Source organism: Lytechinus pictus, chromosome 17, assembly GCF_037042905.1.
Source record: "Lytechinus pictus isolate F3 Inbred chromosome 17, Lp3.0, whole genome shotgun sequence".
Classification (NCBI taxonomy): Eukaryota; Metazoa; Echinodermata; class Echinoidea; order Temnopleuroida; family Toxopneustidae; genus Lytechinus; species Lytechinus pictus.
The window spans coordinates 18,481,872-18,504,629 of record NC_087261.1 but is presented as its reverse complement, the minus strand read 5'-3'; the positions used below and the strand labels follow the sequence as shown (position 1 = coordinate 18,504,629).

At 35.9% G+C, this 22,758-nt stretch overlaps 1 protein-coding gene across 1 annotated transcript in view; it reads right to left on the bottom strand.

Annotated features, from left to right (window-relative positions):
• The window catches only part of LOC129280176 (plexin-B1-like), a 57,459-nt gene that overhangs the window by 21,509 nt on the left and 13,192 nt on the right, over window positions 1-22,758 (bottom strand). The window contains exons 12-24 of the mRNA XM_064112068.1: window positions 22,241-22,395; window positions 13,634-13,748; window positions 12,964-13,097; window positions 12,360-12,536; window positions 11,290-11,389; window positions 10,387-10,623; window positions 8,590-8,778; window positions 7,621-7,846; window positions 7,208-7,350; window positions 6,553-6,674; window positions 6,022-6,087; window positions 5,391-5,465; window positions 4,864-4,930 (exon numbers count right to left, since the gene is read on the bottom strand). Of these exons, the coding sequence (XP_063968138.1) occupies window positions 4,864-4,930; window positions 5,391-5,465; window positions 6,022-6,087; window positions 6,553-6,674; window positions 7,208-7,350; window positions 7,621-7,846; window positions 8,590-8,778; window positions 10,387-10,623; window positions 11,290-11,389; window positions 12,360-12,536; window positions 12,964-13,097; window positions 13,634-13,748; window positions 22,241-22,395 (1,806 nt within the window). The remainder of the gene's footprint in view (window positions 1-4,863; window positions 4,931-5,390; window positions 5,466-6,021; window positions 6,088-6,552; window positions 6,675-7,207; window positions 7,351-7,620; window positions 7,847-8,589; window positions 8,779-10,386; window positions 10,624-11,289; window positions 11,390-12,359; window positions 12,537-12,963; window positions 13,098-13,633; window positions 13,749-22,240; window positions 22,396-22,758) is intronic.

The window sequence follows — 22,758 nt, the reverse complement described above, 5'->3', positions numbered from 1 at the left end:
CAGACCCAGTTAATTAAACATTATAGTACAAGTCCAAAGTCTTTTTCCAGACCCGGTTGTTTGAAATTATGATATACGTCCAAAGTCTTTTTTCCTGACCCGGTTAATTCAAAATTATAATATACGTCCAAAGTCTTTTTTTCAGACCCGGTCAATTAGAAAATTATAATGCAAGTCCAAAGTTTTTTTTTCAGACCCGGTTGTTTCAAAAATTATAATATAAGTTCAAAGTCTTTTTTCCAGACCCGGTTGTTTCAAAAATTATAATATAAGTTCAAAGTCTTTTTTCCAGACCCAGTTGTTTAAAAAATTAAAATATACGTCCAAAGTCTTTTTTCCAGTGTCTTTTTTCCTTAGTACAAACTAAGTTACGTTAATGGTATTCCAGAAAAAAAATGAGAATCGAGCTTAGTCTTTTCTCCAGACCCAGTTAATTAAAACTGGTGGAATTAATGTATTTGTTGTTGTTTTAACTTATACAGCGTATATTGTGAATATATGCGCTAAGAGTAAATTGAGAATCAAGCGTAGTCTTTTCTCCAGACCCGATTACTTAAAACTAAAACCTAAACCCTATAGCAATGCGTTCATATAGCAAAAAAGTGCAAAGTCTTTATTCCAGACCCGGATAATTAAGCGATTACAATATAAGTCCAAAGTCTTTCCTCCAGACCCGGCTATTAAAAAATGAATAAAAAAACTTCAAATCTAAGACCAATTTTCTAAAGTTTCACCCAGTAAAAAAAATATGTCTTTACCCCACACCCAGTTTTTTTTTTTTAATAATACTACGACCCCTACAAAACATTGTAATAATGCATGGGTAAAGCAAACATCCTTTCTCCAGACTTGGCTATTATTTGAAAAAAATAAAATAGTTTTTACAAATATTCTAAAACGAATACTCAATAATCTAATTACTGTGGAATAACATGAAGACCGACTGTCGAAGATCGACTTTCCTCCAGACACAATTTTTTCAAGACTGAAACAATCAATAGAACCCAACCCCCAAAAACGAATCTTAGAACCAACAATCCTCCAAATTAAGACCATGTATGTAGAAAAGCACATGTTTAGAGCGTTGTCTTTATTCCAGACCCAGTAATCTAAAAATGATATAAACAATCTTAAAAACAAAAGACTTTGTCATATTTTTAGTCTTGTGGAATAACACGAGTATTATGCTTAGTCTTTCGTCTAGACCCGATTATTTAAAAGATAAACAAATATTGATAAGAAATCACAGCTAAGACCAATCTTCAAAATTTAAACCCACTTAAAATGCTTGTGCTTAGAGTGTTGTCTTTACCCCTCACCCAGTTCTCTTTAAAATACAAATTAAGCGAAACATTAATCTTAAAACTTAGACCCAGCATATTCCAAGCTATAAAACCCTTGTGATAACGCATACTTAATTTGACCAGACCAGTTTATGAAAAAAAAAGAACAAAAAAAAATTAACCCTCTTCCAGCCTAACATCCTGTAATAAATGATGTAATTGAACATTCATTTTTTCTTCCAGGCAAAGAAATTTATAATAAAAAAAACCAACATCAACACTTAGAGCCTGGGGAGCATTTCATGAAAGGAGTTGTTGACTGACGTTTTATCCGACACTGGTAGCACTGCTTCTTAGCCAATCAAAATCAAGAACAGTTGTCAGATCTGACAACTTGTCGGACATAAATGTTGATGAAATACTCCCCCAATCATCTTATTCATGTTGAACAGGCACAAGAATATAATTGAGTCTTAGTTATGAGGATTTAATTTATCTTATTTTTGAAATGACAAGTTCTGGAATAAAGAACACTCTCTAAACTTATAAATTTGTTGAAGGTTCTTAGTTTGAAGGATAGTTGGGCCTTAGATTCTGTTATTCTTTTTTAATGATTTTGGTTATTTTGAAATAATTGTGTCTGGATGAAAGACTACACCATATTTCCATGTTATTCAATGTTGATAAGATTGCAGGGTCTTTGTTTTGTTGTTGTTATTGTTGTGTTTTAAATGACTTTTATAACTGGGTCTGGAGGAAAGACTACGCTATATTCCATGTTTTTCAACATAAAGAGGATCGTGGGTCTTTGTTTGCTTTTTTTTATTATTACTAATTTATTATTATTGTACATCATTTCTTATTTGAAAGATCTGGGTCTGGAGGAAAGACTACGCTATATTTCCATGTTATTCAACATAAATAGGATCGTGGGTCTTTGTTTGCTTTTTTATTATTACTAATTTATTATTATTATTAATTTGTTATTTGAAAGATCTGGGCCTGGAGGAAAGACTACGCTATATTTCCATGGTATTCAACAAAAAGAGGATCGTGGGTCTTTGTTTGCTTTTTTTATTATTACTAATTTATTATTATTATTATTATTATTCATTTCTTATTTGAAAGATCTGGGTCTGGAGGAAAGACTGCGCTATATTTCCGTGTTATTTAACATTTACAAGAGAGTTGGGGTCTTTGTTACTTTTCCACCAGTTTTAATTAACTGGGTCTGGAGAAAAGACTAAGCTCGATTCTCATTTTTATTCCACTAGAATATCATTATCGTATCTTAGTTTGGACTTATAATAATTTTGAAAATAGCAGGTCTGGAAAAAGACTTTAGAAGTATATTATAATTTTTGAATTAACCGGGTCTGGAAAAAAGACTTTGGACTTGCATTATAATTCTTTAATTAACTGGGTCTGGAAAAAAGACTTTGGACTTGCATTATAATTTTTGAATTAACCGGGTCTGGAAAAAAGACTTTGGACGTATATTATAATTTTTGAAACAACCGAGTCTGGAAAAAGACTTTGGAATTGTACTTTAATGTTTTATTAACCGGGTCTGGAAAAAAGACTTTGCACTTTTGTGCTATATGAACGCATTACTATAGGATTTTAGATTAGAACAGATTCGCCAAAAATCCCTTCAAATTTATTACATTTGTGGGTAAAGTCATTATTACATTTGTGGGCGATCAAAACTTATTACATTTGTGGGTAAAGTGCATTATTACATTTGTGGGTGAAATTATTACATTTGTGGGTAAAGTGTTATTACATTTGTGGGCGTTATTACATTTGTGGGTAAAGTGTTATTACATTTGTGGGCGTTATTACATTTGTGGGCGATTATTACATTTGTGGGTGTAACAGGGGGGATAGCGCATTAATATACCACAGTCTCTTGCATATATATTTTTCTCGAGATTTGAAAACGAGGAAGAAGTAGACAATTATTTACGATGTCTCTGAAACATTTTTTATCCACTTCCATCGTTTAGGCCTAGAGTATTAGGTCAAAATTAGGCCTTAAAAGGGAAATTTCTAGTAACAAGCTGATTTTTTTTCAGGATAGGTCCAGAAATATGTTTAAAATAACATACTAGAAGTTCTCATAAATCCTCTTTTGGGGGTTTTCCGTAATCCAAGATGGCGTCCTAATGGCTGCCATTCACGTAAAGCCATGGATTAGATATCAGAATCATATATCTCAGGCAGATATCAAATGAATTATGTCTATTTGTAAGTAAAAGCACTCATTTTAGACTCCATGAAGTCTACATGGAAGCCATCTTGGATTTTGGGACATATTTGACCACTGACTGTCCTTGTAACTTGTGCTTATGTACTACTTGACCATTAAAATCATTGAATAGAAGCAAAATGAAAAAGACATTACAATAAGAAATAGATGAATTGTTGATTTTTAGGCTTTAGCAGCCATTTTGGACGCCATCTTAGATTTTTAAGTACTCTGGTTTGCTGATTTTGATTCCAACCTGTATCACCAGATCTTTTTACCCCTCTAACCCTAAAAGTGCTGGGCTATTTGAGATGTATTGAGGACTGGGGGCATTATACCCCCCCCCCTTCCGATCTCGGCCGCCGTTCGCGCCGAAACATGGCACGCACATTCTTTACCATATAAACTACAAGCTAGCATAGAAAAAATTCTGAAAATTATTATTTTTCATTATGAATGCAAAATGCATATTTATTCATGAAAAACATTATTTGCATATTTAACACCCAATTTCACTTCAAATTTCCTTCTTTTTTTGCTGATATCATCTTTTTAATCTAATTAAAATGTTTTCCACAAAAGACTCAAATTTGGAAAGCCATTCTTTCCTTATGTATTTCTTTATTTTTAGAATTTCTTATGGATTTCTATGTTTTTTAATCGTTTGTTTTTCATTTTTTTTCAATGGAAATTACTACAGACCAGTTAACAAAATTAAACCTAAATTGATTATGCAGACGAATTAGAACGAAAAATAATCACCCTATTATGAATTTCATCTCTCTTAGAATTTGTACACAAAGTATAAAAATGAGCCATTTCTGGCATGGCACTGTTTCGTAAAAAGCCACGTGACGTCCCGATGCTATACCCGTATGTCACGAAATTGGTCTCAAAAGTTGCACGAAATTTAAAAGTAAAAAGTCGTAAGATTTTGCGGAGCTATCTTTTTGCGTTTTGGAAATATCGCTCAGAGTCGAGGGGAGGGGGGGGGGGGGCGGGGGCATCATGGCCTTCCAGTCCTTTTCAGGGTTAAACCATAAAACATGCACCAAATTTGATGTCTAGTGCGAATAATGATTGAGTTATGTCCATTTTCGCTGAATGGCGGCCATTTTAGACGCCATCTCGAATTACGGAAACCCCCTCAAAAGGATTTTCGAGGACTTTTAGTATGTTATTCTCAGCACATTCCTGGACCTATCCTGAAAAAAAATCAGCTTGTTACCTAAGATTTCCATGTCTTGGCCTAGTTTGAAAACGTTCAAAATCCAATTTATAAACGACCACGTTTTAATTCATTTTAATAATGTTGTTTATTGTAACTACCTTGAGGTATCGATACATGCAGATGGCTATCCAGTTGGAGAGGAGTTTTTCAACGATCGTCTCATTCCTGAAAAAAAAAACTCAGTAAAATGTTTTAACCAATTCCTTTTTGTAAGATAATATATTCATGTACATCATCGATTATGTACTCCTCTGTAAAGAGTTTTTTCCTTCTTCACTTATTTTGTTTTTCGAAGTGCGTAGAGACGTGATGTTATCACTGTGATTTGCGCTTTAAGCAATGTTTATCATCATCATCATCATTAGGGAACAGAAAACTCCTTAATGGTAAATCATATTATGATGATTCAAATAGGCGATCTTGCATGGCCTTTCTGCTTTTACATCTCTTGATTGAACATTTTACGTGTTTCGAAATAATAACGCTTACTGTTGGGCAACAGATAAAGGGATTATCTGAAAATTATTATAAAAACACATAATTTGAATATTAGTTAGATTCAAATTAACGTATTGAGTGAATACCGTTCTATTCATTAAAAATAATGCATTGCAGTGTTTCAAACCTCCTAAAGAGCGATTTAGCTCTTCCGCTCTCTGCACCCTCCTCGATGCATTCTTCCAACAACTTGAAGAGAGTTCTGAAAGGCAATACACCAATAAATAGGTTATCATTTTGTAGAAGGGAAATAAGCCTTTAGTTCAAACAGAAACCGCCAAACAAGTGTTCTTATTGTATTTCTCACAAGTTATTAAATGATCATGAATTAATGTACTCGTCACAGCAAATACTTCCCCGATTATTGATTGTAGCACGGTTGTTTCTAAATCTTACAAAGTCTTTAAATATTTCTTTGCAATTTATCTGTTAATTCTATTTTTACCAGGATTAAACAAATGTACGTTGTTCATTCGAGTATAATTCGAATAGAAGAAAAATGCAAAACTTTACATTTATAATGCTTTACACTATTAATTAGCATATCTCGATACACGTTAACACCTTATTTTTCGATATCAATTTTGTTTTCTCATTCTTTATGGGTTATCTACTGAAATGATTAAAACAAAACTGGTGGGAAAAGAATAGTTTTCGTTTGTTTAAATATTCTTTTTATTTCTACCGGATATTCCGGAGGGACAGTCATACCCTTTTCAAAGCAATAAGTAAGGATCTGATACTTATAACACACTCACTCCGTGAGATATCCAAACTTTCCTTCTGTAATCAGTACGGTGGTTATTAGAGAGGCAATGTTGACCCTACGGTAGATCAGAAGATGAAGAAAAAAGGAATATACGTATAGATGTCGTACAGTTGTAACAGTATGTTTGCATCGTTTGTTGTTGTTGTTTTTTATTACTTTGAGGAACCTTAACAGCGAACAACATATCAGTAAATACTCTTGTTAAAAAACATCACATGTATTTGTATATGCTCTTTTGTGCATATTTCATAAGCAAAGCTTTGTACAAAGTTTGTTAATAAAGACATGGACAAAGATTTAAATCTGCATTGCAATTCGTGCCTCTTTATCAGTTTAATGCAGGATAAACACCATTACAATCTACATCTATGCCAGCTTTTATATCAACCGTTATGTTTACATGTGTATGCTTGAAAATCTTTAAATACTATCTTTTATATACTTTTTCCGAGAGTTCAATATGGTTCACGTTCTACACTGTGTTTTGGGGAAAATTCATTGGATATCATATATTTCGAACCTATCTCTTCGCTGCGTTTTCCTTTGTTCCTCAAGATGTTTGATGTAGTTGATCAAGAAATCTGGATTACTAAGGTGCCTTGAGAACATGATCATCGCTGTCTCAAGATCAGAGTTCAAATACTATAGAAAGAAAGTCGACATAATCTAATATCATAATGTGAAATAATTTCTTGGAAGACTTTTGATTACTGTTTTATGTACATTGTTACGATAAGATAATCTTGCACATTGTGAACATGGAGACTGAGTCATTCGTAACCATGTCAACAGTTTACTTCAGAATCTGCTGTTGCAAGGACTGCCACTATCATATGATAAATCATCTGCATATGAGCATGTTAACGTTTACGATCCATATATGAACTTAACGACCAATGCCCCCATTTACCCCCATGACTGTGAAACACTGTTTTTATATCCTCACTCTTTTCGTAAGGTAATCTGTAGACAATGTTAGCCAACCACTTTAAGACACCTGAACACGTTAAAGACTTCCCTCGCTACTGTTAAATACCAATGATATAATTATTGTTTTAGGAAGTGTTCCACAGCTGAGTTAATCAAACTTCTGACGTTTGAAATCTCACTGCAACGGAAGTCATGTCTACAACAATACTATTATGATAAATAATATATTGTCTGACATGTTTTACCTCAGGGTCTGTGGTTGGTGGAAGAATAGCCAAGCCTGCAAAGAGCATATTCTTCAAGTAATCCAGTGCATTCGCAAATGGTACACCTAGATGGCCGATTTGCTCCTCCACTTCAGACATGTCGGTCTGTAGTTCATGAAACGCTAGACATTGAGAATAAACGAATATGATCAATACGATTATATGACTCCTATTATATGCAACTTATCATATCAATTATACAACCATGTTTTTATAGGGGTAAGTCAGGTTGAAATGACATGTATTGAATAAAAAGAGGGGAAATACATGGTCAAATCTAATGGAAGCGGAGGAAGGTAAAGAGATTTTGTTGAATTGAAAAACATTTCCACCATTTTAGAAAAGATACATATATTAAACAACGCAATGTATTCTTCAAAGACGCCTTGTACCTGTTTGCACTCGACCTTGGATCTTCTTCTCTAACATCTCAATCTCACGGACTTGTTTGCTTATTTTCTGGTGACTTCGTCTGTAGAGGATGACGCCTACGACGACGAGGACAATGATGACGAACACAGCAACACCAAGTACAATACCGACAATGAGACCAACGTCAATGGTTGTCGTCGAGTAATTTACGTAGCCAGGGTAGAATACCAAATTTCCATGGAATACCTGTACTTGATTAGACAAAAAATATTTGTTCTCTTTTAGATTTCATATTTTGTAGTCTTCTAATATTTGAATCTTGTGATAAATGTATGCATGCATAAACCGATAAGGTTTATACGTGCCATGTTTACAGCCGAGAATTTTAGATATATAACGAGAATTTGGCATGCTTGATTATTCGTTTCATTAAGAAATATATTAATAATCATGCATGCTTATCTGTCATTCAATGAACTGTATGGCAAAACACAATCAGCTTAAAAAGAAAGGAAAATAGTGTTGAAGCTGCAATGCTGCTGCTATGATAATGATATACTATGCTACAACGGCCTCCTACACCATGTACAAGCTGCTGATAGGGGCATGAAAGTACTTTTTGCGTTGCATATATACTTTTCCGCTTCTGATGATGATCCACAGCGCCATATATCTCTTAAAACATTCATAGGCGCAGGCTTATCCAACAAGTTAATTACTACACATCTGCTGTAATAAGTACTTTTGGAGGGACGGTTTAAAAAGTCTTGACTGTATTATTAATCATGATGTTTTGCTATCTAGTCTGTCCTCGAGATATGTTTTACAGGTCAATTTCAGTTAAGTATGTGGTCTGAGGGAAAACTCTGATTCGTTACATTTAGGACATTAGAAATATAAAGTCAGTAGCGCAACGTGACATTATAGGGTAAACTGCCTTTTGAATGCAAACGTGTAACATGTGGGACTGCCTAAAAGTAACGACATACCGTGACAGCTGGTAACCCTTGAGTAGGTCCGGGTTCAACTGTTCCATTGATGTTACCAGGTTGAGGCTTCTTCTCCGGTAGCTGACATCGTAACACATCCGTCTCAAGATCATCCACATCACAGACACCATCAGGACCTATCAAAACTGTAACATCATCTTCCGTGCTGGCTAAGTTAAGGTTCATTCCCTAAAAGGAATAAAATATGTGAACAGTGCGTTAATGATCAATTTCTGTTGCTGATCAATTTCTAATATAAACGCAATGAGTAAAATGACGCACAGATAGATGTACATTATGTAGTAAAAAAAAAGCGATTTTGGATCTTAATATACAAATAATTATGTTTATCCATGGTTGGTCTGGCAATTACTATTTTTTCGCGTGGAGCGAAGCCCCAACATGCCCAACGGAAAAGTGGTCGCATTCACGTCACTGAGGTGACCACAGTTTCACCAAGCCTCCGATCGAAGGCCGTGTATATTTGGTAAATTTTCGTCATCGGTATTATCATTAAATACAACAGATATTATAGAAAGGGTGTCATGCATAGTATTGACGCATGACCAGCCATGAATCCGGTAAAATTGCCAAGCGCCCGGTAATTACTTATGCATAGTAAATTTACCGGATGCATGGCAAGTAATGATTCGGTAATTACTTGTTGATTATGCATGTTGTAAAAAAAAAATGATTAGCCTTAAAAATTCTACCATTCTATAAAACAAATGATATATAAGTTCGTTTGTTCATCGGTATGATTAGTGAGCATTCGGTAACTAGTCTAAATCCAATCGATCGTGGGTTTTATCAGTTCCATAGTTTCCGTATTTGCCACAAAACATATTGATGAACTCACACCTGTGTATCGTTTGTATAATAAAAAAAAAGATGATGCCGGTCTTCAAGTGTGATATTTTAAATATTATTTAATAAATTTGATAGCTTACTGCGTGTACGCGGACACTGTTACAAGATCTTCACGAGAATGACTTTTAATAAGCCACGCCAACCAAGTAAATGTTTTTTTTTTCATTTACAGCTCGGGTACTATTCCTGGCTTTACGGCATGAAGTCGCGATTCTTCGCATTTTTTGAAAATTTTGTGACATGCGTTGGAAGTATATTTTGTGACATGACGAGGTTTAGACCAATCACTGGTTTAGATTATTGTTATGACGAATATAACAAAAGATATCGAGGTCTGACGTCACGCAAAAGCATAGTTAAAATATTTTTGGTCACATGATTCGATTTGAACCAATCACTATAAGAGGATATAATACATGTAGGATGTAATTTACTATATCGAGCAGTTGGCCTAGATTCCAGTCAATTAGCTTGCAAATAGTCGCTGTTCATTTGGGACAATTGTTATTTCTTCATGTATGTGTTTGACCTGTTTATCTAATATACCGCGCAGAGCGATTGCATGGTTGTGTCGAGTATCTGCAAACTGTACCTCAGTTCTCTTTAAAGTTGTGTGCAGATTGATGACCGAAATGATTTGGCAATCATCAAGAAACTTTTCATTTTAATACCTCATATATATTTAACCGAATATCAAAGAACTTGGATGCGGGACAGTTCTCATAAGAGGTCTCCAAGTTTAGAGCCATCGAAACTAATCCTTAGTGGAAAGAGCATTATCATTGTCTTGTGAACAGTGTGACTTCAGTGGAGCCATTGGAAACTCGGCACAACCAAAAACAGTGGCCATTCTATTAGAAATTTGTAACGATCTATTGATATTGGCTTATCCATGTTATAGAAAGTTCCCAAGAAGGTCAGACTCACTTCGATCTCAAGTCGACTGTTGCCGCTTTCATAGATTCTGTCTGATCCACCAAAGCTGTAATAGAGAGGGTCTGGATAGTATTCAATGAGGCCGCCATCGATGAGGTATCCATCGAAGTCAAAGGCCAGATTTGCCTCTATTGTGTCATTTACTGCTCGTCTTCTTCTGTTAGGTATGACGTCATCAGGGAAACTTGGAGTAGGACAAACAAGAAGAATATCTGTTCCATTGCACTCCTGTGTGATAAAAAAAAAAAAAAAAAACCCATAAAGTTTGATTGATAACCGGAGCAAATTGCCATGATCTAATTTAATGTTTCGCAATCGTTCACTGCTTGACAGTAGTGTTTCTAGGAATATCCACGGGGGGAGGGGGCAAAATCGCAAAAAATTGACAAGCAAAAAAAAAGGTCTTCAACTTCAAAGGAGGGGGGCCACTGGCTCGTCAGGGATAAGTTGTCAGATGTGACTTGTCAGGAGGGGGGGGGGGGGGCAGGTATACGTCCCTTGCATGGGTTGTAACTCGTCAGGGGGGCAGTCTGCCCCCCTGTCCCCCCAAAAGGTACGCTAGTGCTGCTTGGTCGCGATTGCCATAAAAAGGAAATTTTGAATCGTTATAGAAACCTCAACAATATTATGGCAACAACATACACACATGTCCAGCAATAGAGTCATTCAACGAAAGGTTGACGTACCGCGAGAAAACAAGAGCATGGATAAGTCTGAATTGTTGAATAATACGGACGATTTTTTTAGTTTTCCTTTCTACTTTTATTTCTTGACTTATATTGGGAGTTGAGACGTGTGGATCACTGTGATTTCTCTCCAAGCACATGAGCTGTGAAGCTTAACAAAATATTAACACACACACAAATCTATTTTATGCTTGCTTGCGTAATATACCTCGGATCTGGTGGCATTCGTCGTGAGTGAAGTAACGAGAACCCTAGGCTCCTGGATCAGATCAAATCCGTCTCCCGTTACTTCGATATCAATGCCTCCTCTGTATTAAGCCAAAGGAGGGAGAGAGAGAGAGAAAAAAAAAACACACACAAATCATCTACATATCTTATCAGGTAAGGTTTGTAATCATTTTATCTGTGTGCATGAAATAAAATGGAAGCACTTTAGAACGAGTGCAATTACTTGTGCGCTTGACTGAAGAAGATGATTGTCATGGTAACACTACGATAAAAGAAGATGAATTCCTGGCAATATTTCCAGTAGAAATTACATAGTGATGCTGAAAATTATTTATCTTTCTATTAATCATTTATCTCTTTAGTTGTTACTTGCACTACCTTTTGTATTAACAAGAAATTACGTTTTATCTTTATAAATACATGCATATTTGTAAAAAGGAAACTTACATCAGTAAAATCAAAATGTAAAAAAAAATCAAATGTCTTCATTTTTTGTATTAACGAAATTAACGGATTTTTAAAGTTCATGTGTCATAATTTCTTATTTTATCATTTCAATCTAGGTATCACACATTCATTTCTAAGATTATTCTTTATAATACATGTAATCATTTTACTATCATTTTTCCAAATCTTCGTTTTGAATGTTGTATATTTTACTCATTGTCGGATATATGAATGATGGAGAAACTACTCTAAAAATAGAATCGAATCAAATGAAAATATATACATTATTATTATTAATCTATTTTTATTGTTATTGTTATGTGTTATCAAATGTGATTATTGTTAGTATTATTGTCATCATTATTTTCAAATAATAATAATAACCAGATAATAATAATGGTAATAGTCATTTCTTGTATAGCGCATACCACATTATGAATAACGTCTCTATTCCAACGGACTTGGATATTATTACCCTGGCTTTAGCTCAAGCAGCCTTTCCAGCGCTCGGCATTTCAAGGAATAAATTCCTGTCAGGTACATATTCATTATTATAATCATTATTGCGAAAAATATATAAAAGACCACGGAATATATACTTACGACAAAATGGATTTGGACGTGCCTATATTCCTTATTATCGGGTTTATTTTGTAGGTAAAGCTGTAATCCTCAAACGTTCTTTCCACTCCATCAAATGACATGATCAATTTGGCAGAGATTTCTTCATTATTGGTTATGCCGCTTGTAATACAAGTCGTCGTCGAATTTTCGAACATCCTGAAAGATTGGAGCAAATCGGTAAGGTAATAAGTCGTAAAAATTACTTTGTTCCAGTCTGAAAAGTAAGGTATTAAGTATTTTGCTGGTAAGAGGTAAAGGTTATTGAATTTCGAAGATAATTTCAACTTCACTATCCAAGAAAGCAACTTTGTTGATCAACTTTGGAATGCCAGAGTGCCTACGGTTCTTTCAGCTTGGTGGGCGTGGAAGAGGGGTATGTCTGAAGTTTGAACGAAGGAGTGTGTTTGGGCGTGTGTGTATATTTGAGGGTGGGTGCGTGTGTGCGTGTGATAAAAAGAAAAAAACGGAGACAATAAACTAATTTTCCGAACTTCAGTTTCGCATTATTTTAGAACATACAGTGACTGTATTACAGTCTCAAGCATTGTTTTGTCATAATATTTAAGATTATAATGACACTCACAATTCGTTGCATTGTGCTGCTCCGAATCTCGCTTCGATGATTCTTCCTGTACGTAGGTACATTCCTGCAATGGTGACCCGGGTTCCTCCCGCTGCCTGTCCCTCAGTGGGGCTAAACCCCGAGATCATAGGATCCTGTAAACAAAAACATTAGTGGAGGTTTATTTATCCATGGGTTGCGAACATTTATGTTTAGAACAGAAACAAACAAAACAAAATGGTCTCCAACAACTGTGTTGGAGCAGTAGGACATGTAGGAGATGACCGACGTGTTGTTGCATCTTTATGCACAGTTAGATAAGTTAGTTATTCCCAAGTGGCGTCCCATAATATTATACCTTATTATTTTGCCATTTTTTACAATGAGCATGAATGGCATTTCCTTAATCCATTGAGGAATTTTGTATGGCACCCCAGATAAAAAATGTAGACCTATTATGCAAAATAGAAAATGTACATATTAAGCTTGATTTAAAGTATTGTGTGGTTGAAAACAAAAATCATTAAATTGGAATGCTATGAATCTAGTTGATTTAATGTTTCTTTTTTAGCTCCATCGAATTGTTTATAATAACTGCCCAACATGTGATTTCGTAAGACAAAATTTATCAAAGCGTTTAGTATGCTTAGTCTTATGAACAAATGATTATAGTTCTTTTGAATGTACACACCCTATAGTGGAACTGTTCTTCACTGTTTCCGGTCCTAGTCTCTTCACCAGACCATATCTTAATCGCGATGTGTCCTGATGTTACCGCGGGAGATAACCCAGTTAGGCAACTTACACTGAAAAGAGAGACGGTGTGTCATTTGATAACTTATTTACAGATGAAACTGATATGTGTACTCAATAATAATATTGCATATATTCTTTTATACTATGTTTAATGAATCATGAATCAGTGAAAGAACTAGAGATGAAACGCACAATGGCAATTAACCAATGACGTGCAGCGGCGTAACAGGGGTCGGTGGCCAGGGGGGGGGGGGGGGGTGGGGCAAGAGCAAACAATTTCCCCGCCATATCATGGGATGAACTGGCATATAATGGTGTAATGAGGCTACTATTTTGAGAAGGCCAGATATTGCGTATCGGGCAGAATTTATCTTTAAAAAAAAAGTTGCGAGCGAGCAAAAATTTTGACCTTTTTTTAAATAAAAAAATCAAATTTTGTGATAAATTTTGACATGATATCCAAAGAATTAAGTATTTCATCCTTCTCTCTTTAGATTCCATTTTTTTGTGGTCTGTACACCACTGTGAACAGGATTCTTTGCGGTAGTAGCGAGAGGAGTAACCCCCCCCCCTTAAAAAAAAAACGAGGGGCGACATGTACTGTGCTAAAAAGCTGCTTTATATAAGTCCTAAGCGAGCGAAGCGAGCGAGAAAAAAATCACCTTTTAATGAGAATCTAACTTTGAGCTATTTTTTTACATTATATTAAGTAAATAAAATCATATCCTACACTTTTCCTTTGCTTTTCTTTCCTCCTTTTTTTTTGGTTCTTGTTTGTAGAACTTTTTGGGGTCATGGTCCAGCCCTTCCATACGCAGTGCTGTGCGGTTGGGATCCGGGGCGGAGCACCGGGAACTTCTTGATATAAAAGCCATTTAAACCTCGCAGATTGCCGCTATTTTAATCAAATCGCGGGCATATACAGAATATAGCTTTTACACAACACATTTATTAAACCCAGTTGCGTAATGATCCAAATATCACGAGGGGGCAAAACATAGCAATGTGGGAAAAAATTGTAAAAAGTCGCCAGCGTGCAAAGCGAGCTCGAAAAAAGCCTATTGAAATTAAATTCTAATTATGTGATAGATTTGTCCATTATATTCAGCAAATAACACATTTCAATATTTCCATTCATTTCATTATACGTTGTCTCCTAAAATTTCGTTTATTTCCTCTTGGGTATGGAACCAAGACCCCCCCCCCCCCCCCCGCGCCTGTATGCCAGTGATTGAACGTGATTGAAGGGGGGCATTTGAAGGATATAAATGATTATCACCCGTATCAGACATCTGAGCTGGTCATTTACAAAACCGTATTGCCCTACATTTTCTGAATATCGGGAGGAAGGGTAGGTATATTGTTTGTATTTTCCTCGGTCTCAATGCGCGTATTTACTTTGCATGCAGAGACGACGCAAAATATACCTTTGTATTTTCCCTGGTCTCACATCCGGGCATTTATGGATGCGTATAAAGAGATACGCTTCATAACTCTAGTTTTAAAAGAAATATCCCCATTATCATGATTTTTGCTCTAGATATCTAATTTGGATGATAATAAAAATATTGACTGGCTCTTCTTTCGGGGAACATCAAATATATTGCCCTTAAATGACCCATATTGCCCTCGTCTAAAGACTCGGGCCAATATGATTCTTTTGCTGGCAATATATTTGATGTTCCCCTCAAGGCCAGTCAATATTATATAAAGAGCCCCTACTGCGCTTATTTGCATAAAATTTAGCAGGCTTATGGGGTGTTGCAAGAAAGTTACGTTGCGATTGATTGCAAATCGACTGCAACTTTGCAGCCGATTCCGATTGACTGCAACTAGCAATCAATCGCCAATTTGCGTTGCAAGAAAAAGGCTTGCGATTGAACGCAAGTTGCAGCTGATCTGCAGACGATTTGCAGCTGTAAACAGGGTCTGCATCACAAGACTAGCCGAAAAAGAAAAATAATGGCTTGCAACAATCCTGTTTGTGGAAGAGAGTAAGTAGAAAATATTCATTTTTCAGACAATTCTTTCTCCATTATGTATGTTTTTAGAGAATTTATATATTTTAGACCTATGCCAGGGAAAAAAATTATTTTGAAAAAAGTGAAAATGGGTCTTTATCGCCGGTCGAAATTTCACCTTCAACAAATTTTCTACCGTACAATTTCAATCCCAGTCCCACACTTGACTTTTTGTGTCGGTAATGCACGGTTGTATTGAACAACACGGCAGGTCATTGCCGTTGCAGTGCTGATAAAAATCACCCAGAAGCAAGTAAATGTGTAGGCTCTAATTATGTATTGAACATCGAAAATGACCTTTAAAGATTATTTTTGTTCCTATTTCAAATGATTTTTTAAGTTATATCGGTTTCAACGGCGAATAGCCATCCAGTAAATAGAAATTAAAGACTTCCATTTACAGTCTAGATGCTAGACATTTCCACAAAAAAAAGATTCCTCTCCATTTGTCTCTCTTTTTTTAAGAGTCTGTCTAACGTTACCTCGAGCGAAGTTCGTGCAGGCCCTACTCCACTTCACTACCGCTACACTACGCTCCACCTACCCGAACTTCGAGACTGAACTCTATCTGATATTCCGGGGGGAAAATATAAAATTCATGCAACATCACGATCTTTAAAAACAATTAAAACTAATATTCTTACTTTACACCAAGTTTCACTTTTCCATGCTTCTATCAGTCTCAAAATTGGTGATTTAGAGCCAACATGACGTTCCTCACACAAATAAATAATTCGCTGCAGTATCGCGCGTGCATGCAATGTTTTGAAATTGGCAGCGAATTATTTATACGTGTGAGGAACTTCATGTTGGCTCTAAATCACCCATTTTTAGTCTGATAGAAGCATGGAAAAGAAGTGAAACTTGGTGTAAAGTAAGAATATTAAATTTAATTGTTTTTAAAGATCGTGATGTTGCATGAATTTTATATTTTCCCTCCATAAAATCCCATCTTTGTCACTCGGAATATCAGATAGAGTTCACGGTCTCGAAGTTCGGGTAGGTGGAGCGTAGTGTAGCGGTAGTGAAGTGGAGCCTGCACGAACTTCCATAGAGGTACCGTTAACCTCCCTTTTTATGACTTTCCTTGGCCTGGCCTGGGATAAAGTGAAAATTTTGCGGTTTCGACTTTTGTCTTTGGAGGATTAAAAAAAATTTTATTTATTATTATTATTATTTTTTTTTTATTTGGGGGGGGGGGGGGGGTTCTCCAGACGCTGTACATCTCGCCAGACAAGAAAAAAAAAAAAGAGTCTACATGTATTGGGCTACTTTTCAGAATCTATTGGCCACATCTGCCTCATTCTTGGGGAAGTTTTAACATTGAATAGGATGTTGCCCGCCCAGGGCTCTTTTTTAAATTTCTTACGGGCAGATTGCACAAGAGGTTCTTTGCAAGGACAGTCTATGTGCCGTATGAGTCACAGTTTTAATATCCATCTCATATAAATATAAAAAGATATACATGTAAATAGATTTATTTTTTAGATTCAATATGTAGATCTACTATGCCGGGGGGGGGGGTACTTAGATTTGGTTTGGACAAAGGTGTGCGGCTGAAAGTTCGAAACCCGTACCCATATTTACAGGTCATTTTGGCTAAAAAGGTACCCATTATTAGGGATTCATTACAGGGGCGGATCCAGGATTTCCAAAGGGGGTGGGGGAAAATTTTCGCCTGGAAAAACTTGACAAGCAAAAAAAAAAAAAAGGTTATCGCCCAAAATGTAAGGTCATTTTGTATTTGCACCTAAGACATTGGAGTAGAATATGGACCCATGTTTAAGGACATTATCTAAAAATTGGGCCATGCTTAGGGATTTTCCAGCATAAAACCATACGCCATGTTTAGGGATTTCTTCAAAAAAGGCGACCCATTCCTGCGGCATATCCCCATATGCCTTATCTCGTGAGTACCCCCCCCCCCCGGGCTACTATGTAGCTGACTCTTGATTTTTATGCAAGCACATGAGGTGCTATATAGATGACAGATTTTTTTTTCACTTTAAATTGTTTAATGGATGATTACAATGCTTTTCCAGGTGCTTTCAGTTAAAGGGTGTCTCATATGGTGCATCATTATTAATATTGAATGCATAATCATGATTTTTTTTTTACATCAAGCACAATACTCGGGGGGGGGGGGGGCATATGGTCCCCCTTGACATTTTTCAGAATAAATCTGCCACTCAAAATTTTATTACCGCACCGCTGACTGACGTTTTACTTTCAAGTCTCACACAACTTTTGATACTAAATTTGCCATTCCCAGGTACAGGGTCAGGAAATTTTGCAACATTATGTTTGTTTAAGTACATGTCAGACAAAAACATGATTACATGTAAAAAGTCAATATTCATAACTGGGTAATTTTTTTTTATTGACAATAGTAATTTAATGTCACTGATGAACTTTGTCTTGAAAATAACAATAAAATTTTTTTTAAAGAAGTTAAGAAAAAATATTTAAAAAAAACCATGAATTGAAAGGAATTTATTTTGATACCAGATTTTTTAAAGTAAAGTTGTTAGGATTGCTCTAGAAAGGAATATGTACACCAAAGTTTGGCATTCTATTACGAGCTTTTTTTAGTAAATTAAAGCAAAAGGTATGATTTCATAATTTTTTTTATTGCGCCGCCCATGGCTGAGGAACCATAGTGCCCCTCCCCAGGCCAGAAGTGACTTTAATCAAAACACCCTTGGACTACTATAATGATTAACACACTGGCAACTGAGCTTAAAGAGAAATTCCAGTATTTGCAGTAAACACTGATTTCATGAGAAAGTCTGTAAAACAAGGCTTAATTGTCAGTATATCATCGAGGATCTAGATCTGGTACAGTTACATAAACTGAACTTTGTGAAATCTTGAAATCTACGCTGAAAAATGTTCACACTGAAGATCACCAACACAGATAGGCACACGTGGGACAGTGTATTATTATTGCTAAAATAAAGACCCGACGGAAGTGACCGAATCCGCGCTTATTTTGCTCATTTCTCAGCAATTACACAATTTCTTCCAGAATCCTTTGGCACATATTTTTTATTCATACAAACAGACACTTAGGTGGTCATTATATTAGATTCTGTAAAAAGTCATTTTTAGATCGTTACCAAAACTGGAATTTATCTTTAACTTGTATATTAATTTTATGAATATGTTTTATCTCTTTGCTTTTTGCTTTTAATTGCTTACTACAGTTATGACAAAGAAGTCTGGAACCTCAGAACCACCATAACTGTGTCTGCTACAATGTGTGTTCTTGCAACCAGCTGATTGATTCATTTTATCAACTCTTAAATGGTAGGTTACATGTAAACTGTATTATTATTAATAATTCACCATGATGCGGATGGGGGTGAAATCTGTACACATTGACCCAAGGATAATGCAAAATGAAAAAGGCTAACACAAATCTCTATCTTGACTGGACTTCTCAGCAATGAAGACATCCCATTGATGGGGGGGGGGGGAGGGGAGGGGGTGGTTGTGCTCATCCAAGGTGTACTGTATGAAAGTGTGTATTTTGCTTTCATTGATTTAATTTATTGCATATTTTAATTTCCATGATTCTTTTATTTGGGGAAAAACAATAAGTTCACACTTTTTTAGATTACATCATGGCAAATTGCCAATTACTATGGTCTCAGGAGTAAGCCACTATCCCTCTATCATATCATCATTTGGGTGCAAACAACGCCCTTACCAGCAGACATAGGGGCATTTCTGCACCGATGGGTGCACAAAAATGGTTTGCTAAGGGCGTTCTTGCACTGAAAGGACAAAATTTGAACTAACCCAAGCTATGTATAGTTATGGGCTTGCATTATTTCCCATATTATTTTTTTATGAACAGGTTGATTATCAGAACTGAATTCAGAGCTGCTCCTGTCTGTAGTAACATCATTATAAGAGTGGACTACAGAATGAGGGCGTTGCTTGTTTAAAAACTTCACTCCATGGAGCTCTCCAAATTCATCGCAAATTAGACTGCTTCTGGAAACCAGATTTGTTCCTTTAAGCAGAGATGCTTGTGGCTTTCCTGACTGGACTTCTATGGATTCTTCATGCCAACCTTAAGAACTGTGGTCTTCTGCATGATATACATCAATTTCAAACAAGACATTCTGTGGTAAAACACTTGATGCAGATGAAATGAAATTTTATTACTGAATCTCAGAAGTGATTCCTTGGGAGCAAGAAATAATGAAAAATAAAAATGAAAGGTCCATCAATAATGAATGTCTTGAGCAGTGTTCTTTTTTGTGCACAGATCAATGGATCTTTTCAAGTCCAAGCAGGGATGTAGTCAATGGTGAATGCTGACCTCGAGGCAACATTTTGCTGGCCTTGGTCCGAGTCACTGTACAGAATCTATGGAAAGTTCTCTCAAGCTGCCTCATGACTCGGAAGAATCAGCCTCGACCTCATCCCTGTATGCAAGTGTGATATATATCTACGATGCAATGTCATGATTAAAGAGAGAGAAACAAGAGAGCTTCAGATTTTGAAGTGTAGCAATCTCCTGAAATGTATGTTTTATTTGAGGCATGTTATTCATTATGATATGTATGAATGAAAGCATTTAAGCATTTTAGTGCTCTTGCAAAACATATTCTGAGTTGTATTTACTGCAAACGCTCAGAAATATTGATAAGCATTTGCCAGTGCATGAAGTGTTTTAATAAAGAGTGGCTTTTGTGCCTATGGAGAGTTATTATTTCTTCAACATTTCTTCATACAAATTATTTCAGAAATCACAATTTGAATATTCCATGACCTCTGATAACAAGAGCAGAATATTTTTGGTGATTGACACACTTTAAAATGATATTAGGAGAGAATGTACTGAAATTGTGTGAAAATAATGGCATAATTGCTGAAGAGGTCTATAAAGATTGAAAATAACATTATTTCAAGTTTTTCTTGAAAAAAACCCATGGAAAATTGAAAATGGCATAATTTACACAAGTTTTCAAAACAAACTACAAAAAAAAAATTTTTGCAGAATTTTTAGTACACAAGCCTATGGACAATCAATTGAACGTAAATCGAACGCAAATTTTGCGCATCCTCCAAAATCTTACATAAGTTGCGTTCGATTTGCAATCAATTGCAAAGCTTGCGCTTGATCTACGTTCAATTGATCAAACGCAACTTCTTCTTGCAACAGGATTGAACGTAACTTGCGTTCAATTGCAGATTTGCGTTTAATCGGAGGACTTACGCTCAATTTTGGGAGTTGCGTTCGATTTGCGTTCAATCGCAAGTTTCTTGCAACACCCCATTATAGTACAATGTTGTATGCAGTCCATCTTTCTTCCCGCTCTTAAATTTCAATCATCGGCAGCCCGGTCGTGTTATCATTTTTTTCTTGTTCCTTTTCTTTGTTTTTTTATTAATTACATTCTACCTTCGTTTCCCGCTATTGTTGCCATTTTGTCATCATTTCCCACCGTACTATTGCATTACATAGGCCTATTTCGGAGTGATTTGTTCTTTCTCAAATGTCCTTCTATCGTACATTTTCCCGCTTTCCTTCCTTTTCCATTAAAAAAAGGTTTTTTCTTCGTTTTCTTTTCCCTCTTCCCTTTCCTTTCCTCCTTCCTTTCCCCTTTCCTTCCCCTTTCCCCTTCTTTTCCCTCCTTTTTTTCTTTTTCCCGTTTTTCTTTTAGTTTCCCGGTGAAATCCGCCAGGGAGGGGCAACTTGCCCCCCCTGACCCCCCCCCCCCCCGCCTGTTACGCCACCAATGACTTGCACACATTGAGGACTGAATGACATTTAATGCATACTCAAAAACTGCCACGTACTAGGAAGACTGTAGCAATACGAAATACAAACTTAAAGAGAAATTCCAGTAGTTGCAGTAAACACTGATTTCACGAGAAAGTCTGTAAAACAAGGCTTAATTGTCAGTATATCATCGAGGATCTAGATCTGGTACAGTTACATAAACTAAACTTCGTGAAATCTTGAAATTTGCGCTGAAAAATGTTCAGGTTGAAGATGGGACAGTGTGTAATTATTGCTTTGAATGTCGGGCCCGACGCTCTACCCGAATCCTGTGCTTATTTGCTGATTTCTCAGCAATTACAAAATTTCTTCCAGAATCCTTTGGCACATACGTTTTATTTATACAAACAGACACTTAGGTGGTCATTTCATTGGATTCTGTACGAACTCATTTTGATATCGTTACCAAAACTAGCATTTACCTTTAAGTTGAATACGTGCATAGCTGCATGTTCTTGGAGTTTGATGTAATAAAGATATCACAAAAAAAATCATGATTATTCAATTTCTTACATTGATGTAAACAATCATGTCTTCTTCGGCCATTTGCTAGCGGTATGATAGCACCGCAGATGAGCTCTAAAATCACACATCGCAGACCTTCTAACTTCTGATGATGACGGCGACTGCGTTTTATTTGTCTACGATATTAAATATGTTATCCATGGCCCTGCAAGGGCCTTGTCCCCCCCCCCCCACCCTCCCGATACGACACCTTTACCTCTGCCCTGGTTGATAGTAGGAATCCGTGTCAGTCAGGCTACACACCAAGTCTCCTATTGTAACATTTAGTACATCATTAAATGCCACTCCAAGGTCGGTTCCGATGATTTCCAATCTTGTAATGCCATTAATTGGACCTGATATGGGATAAAACTATAGAAAAGAAAGATTTGTTTTGGTCTTTTTGCCTTTCACATTTATTACAAAGATCATTGATAATTCATAATAATAATAAATAGCAACGGCATAGACCTTAACCATATTGGGCAGAAGGTAATGCTTATCACTTGACTATGTATTATTTTTTTACATCTTGTTTTGGTCTGGAAAGCAAATGATGAAACCATAATATGATTAAAAAAAATTATGCCTGCCGATATCTAATATTGTTAAATACAGCAAGAAAATACCCTAAAGACACCCTGTCAAAATTCAGAGAAACATCTTACCCAAAAACAATCTTGCAAACCGCTTTTCATAAAGAAAATCATCACAGTAATCATAAACAAAACATTG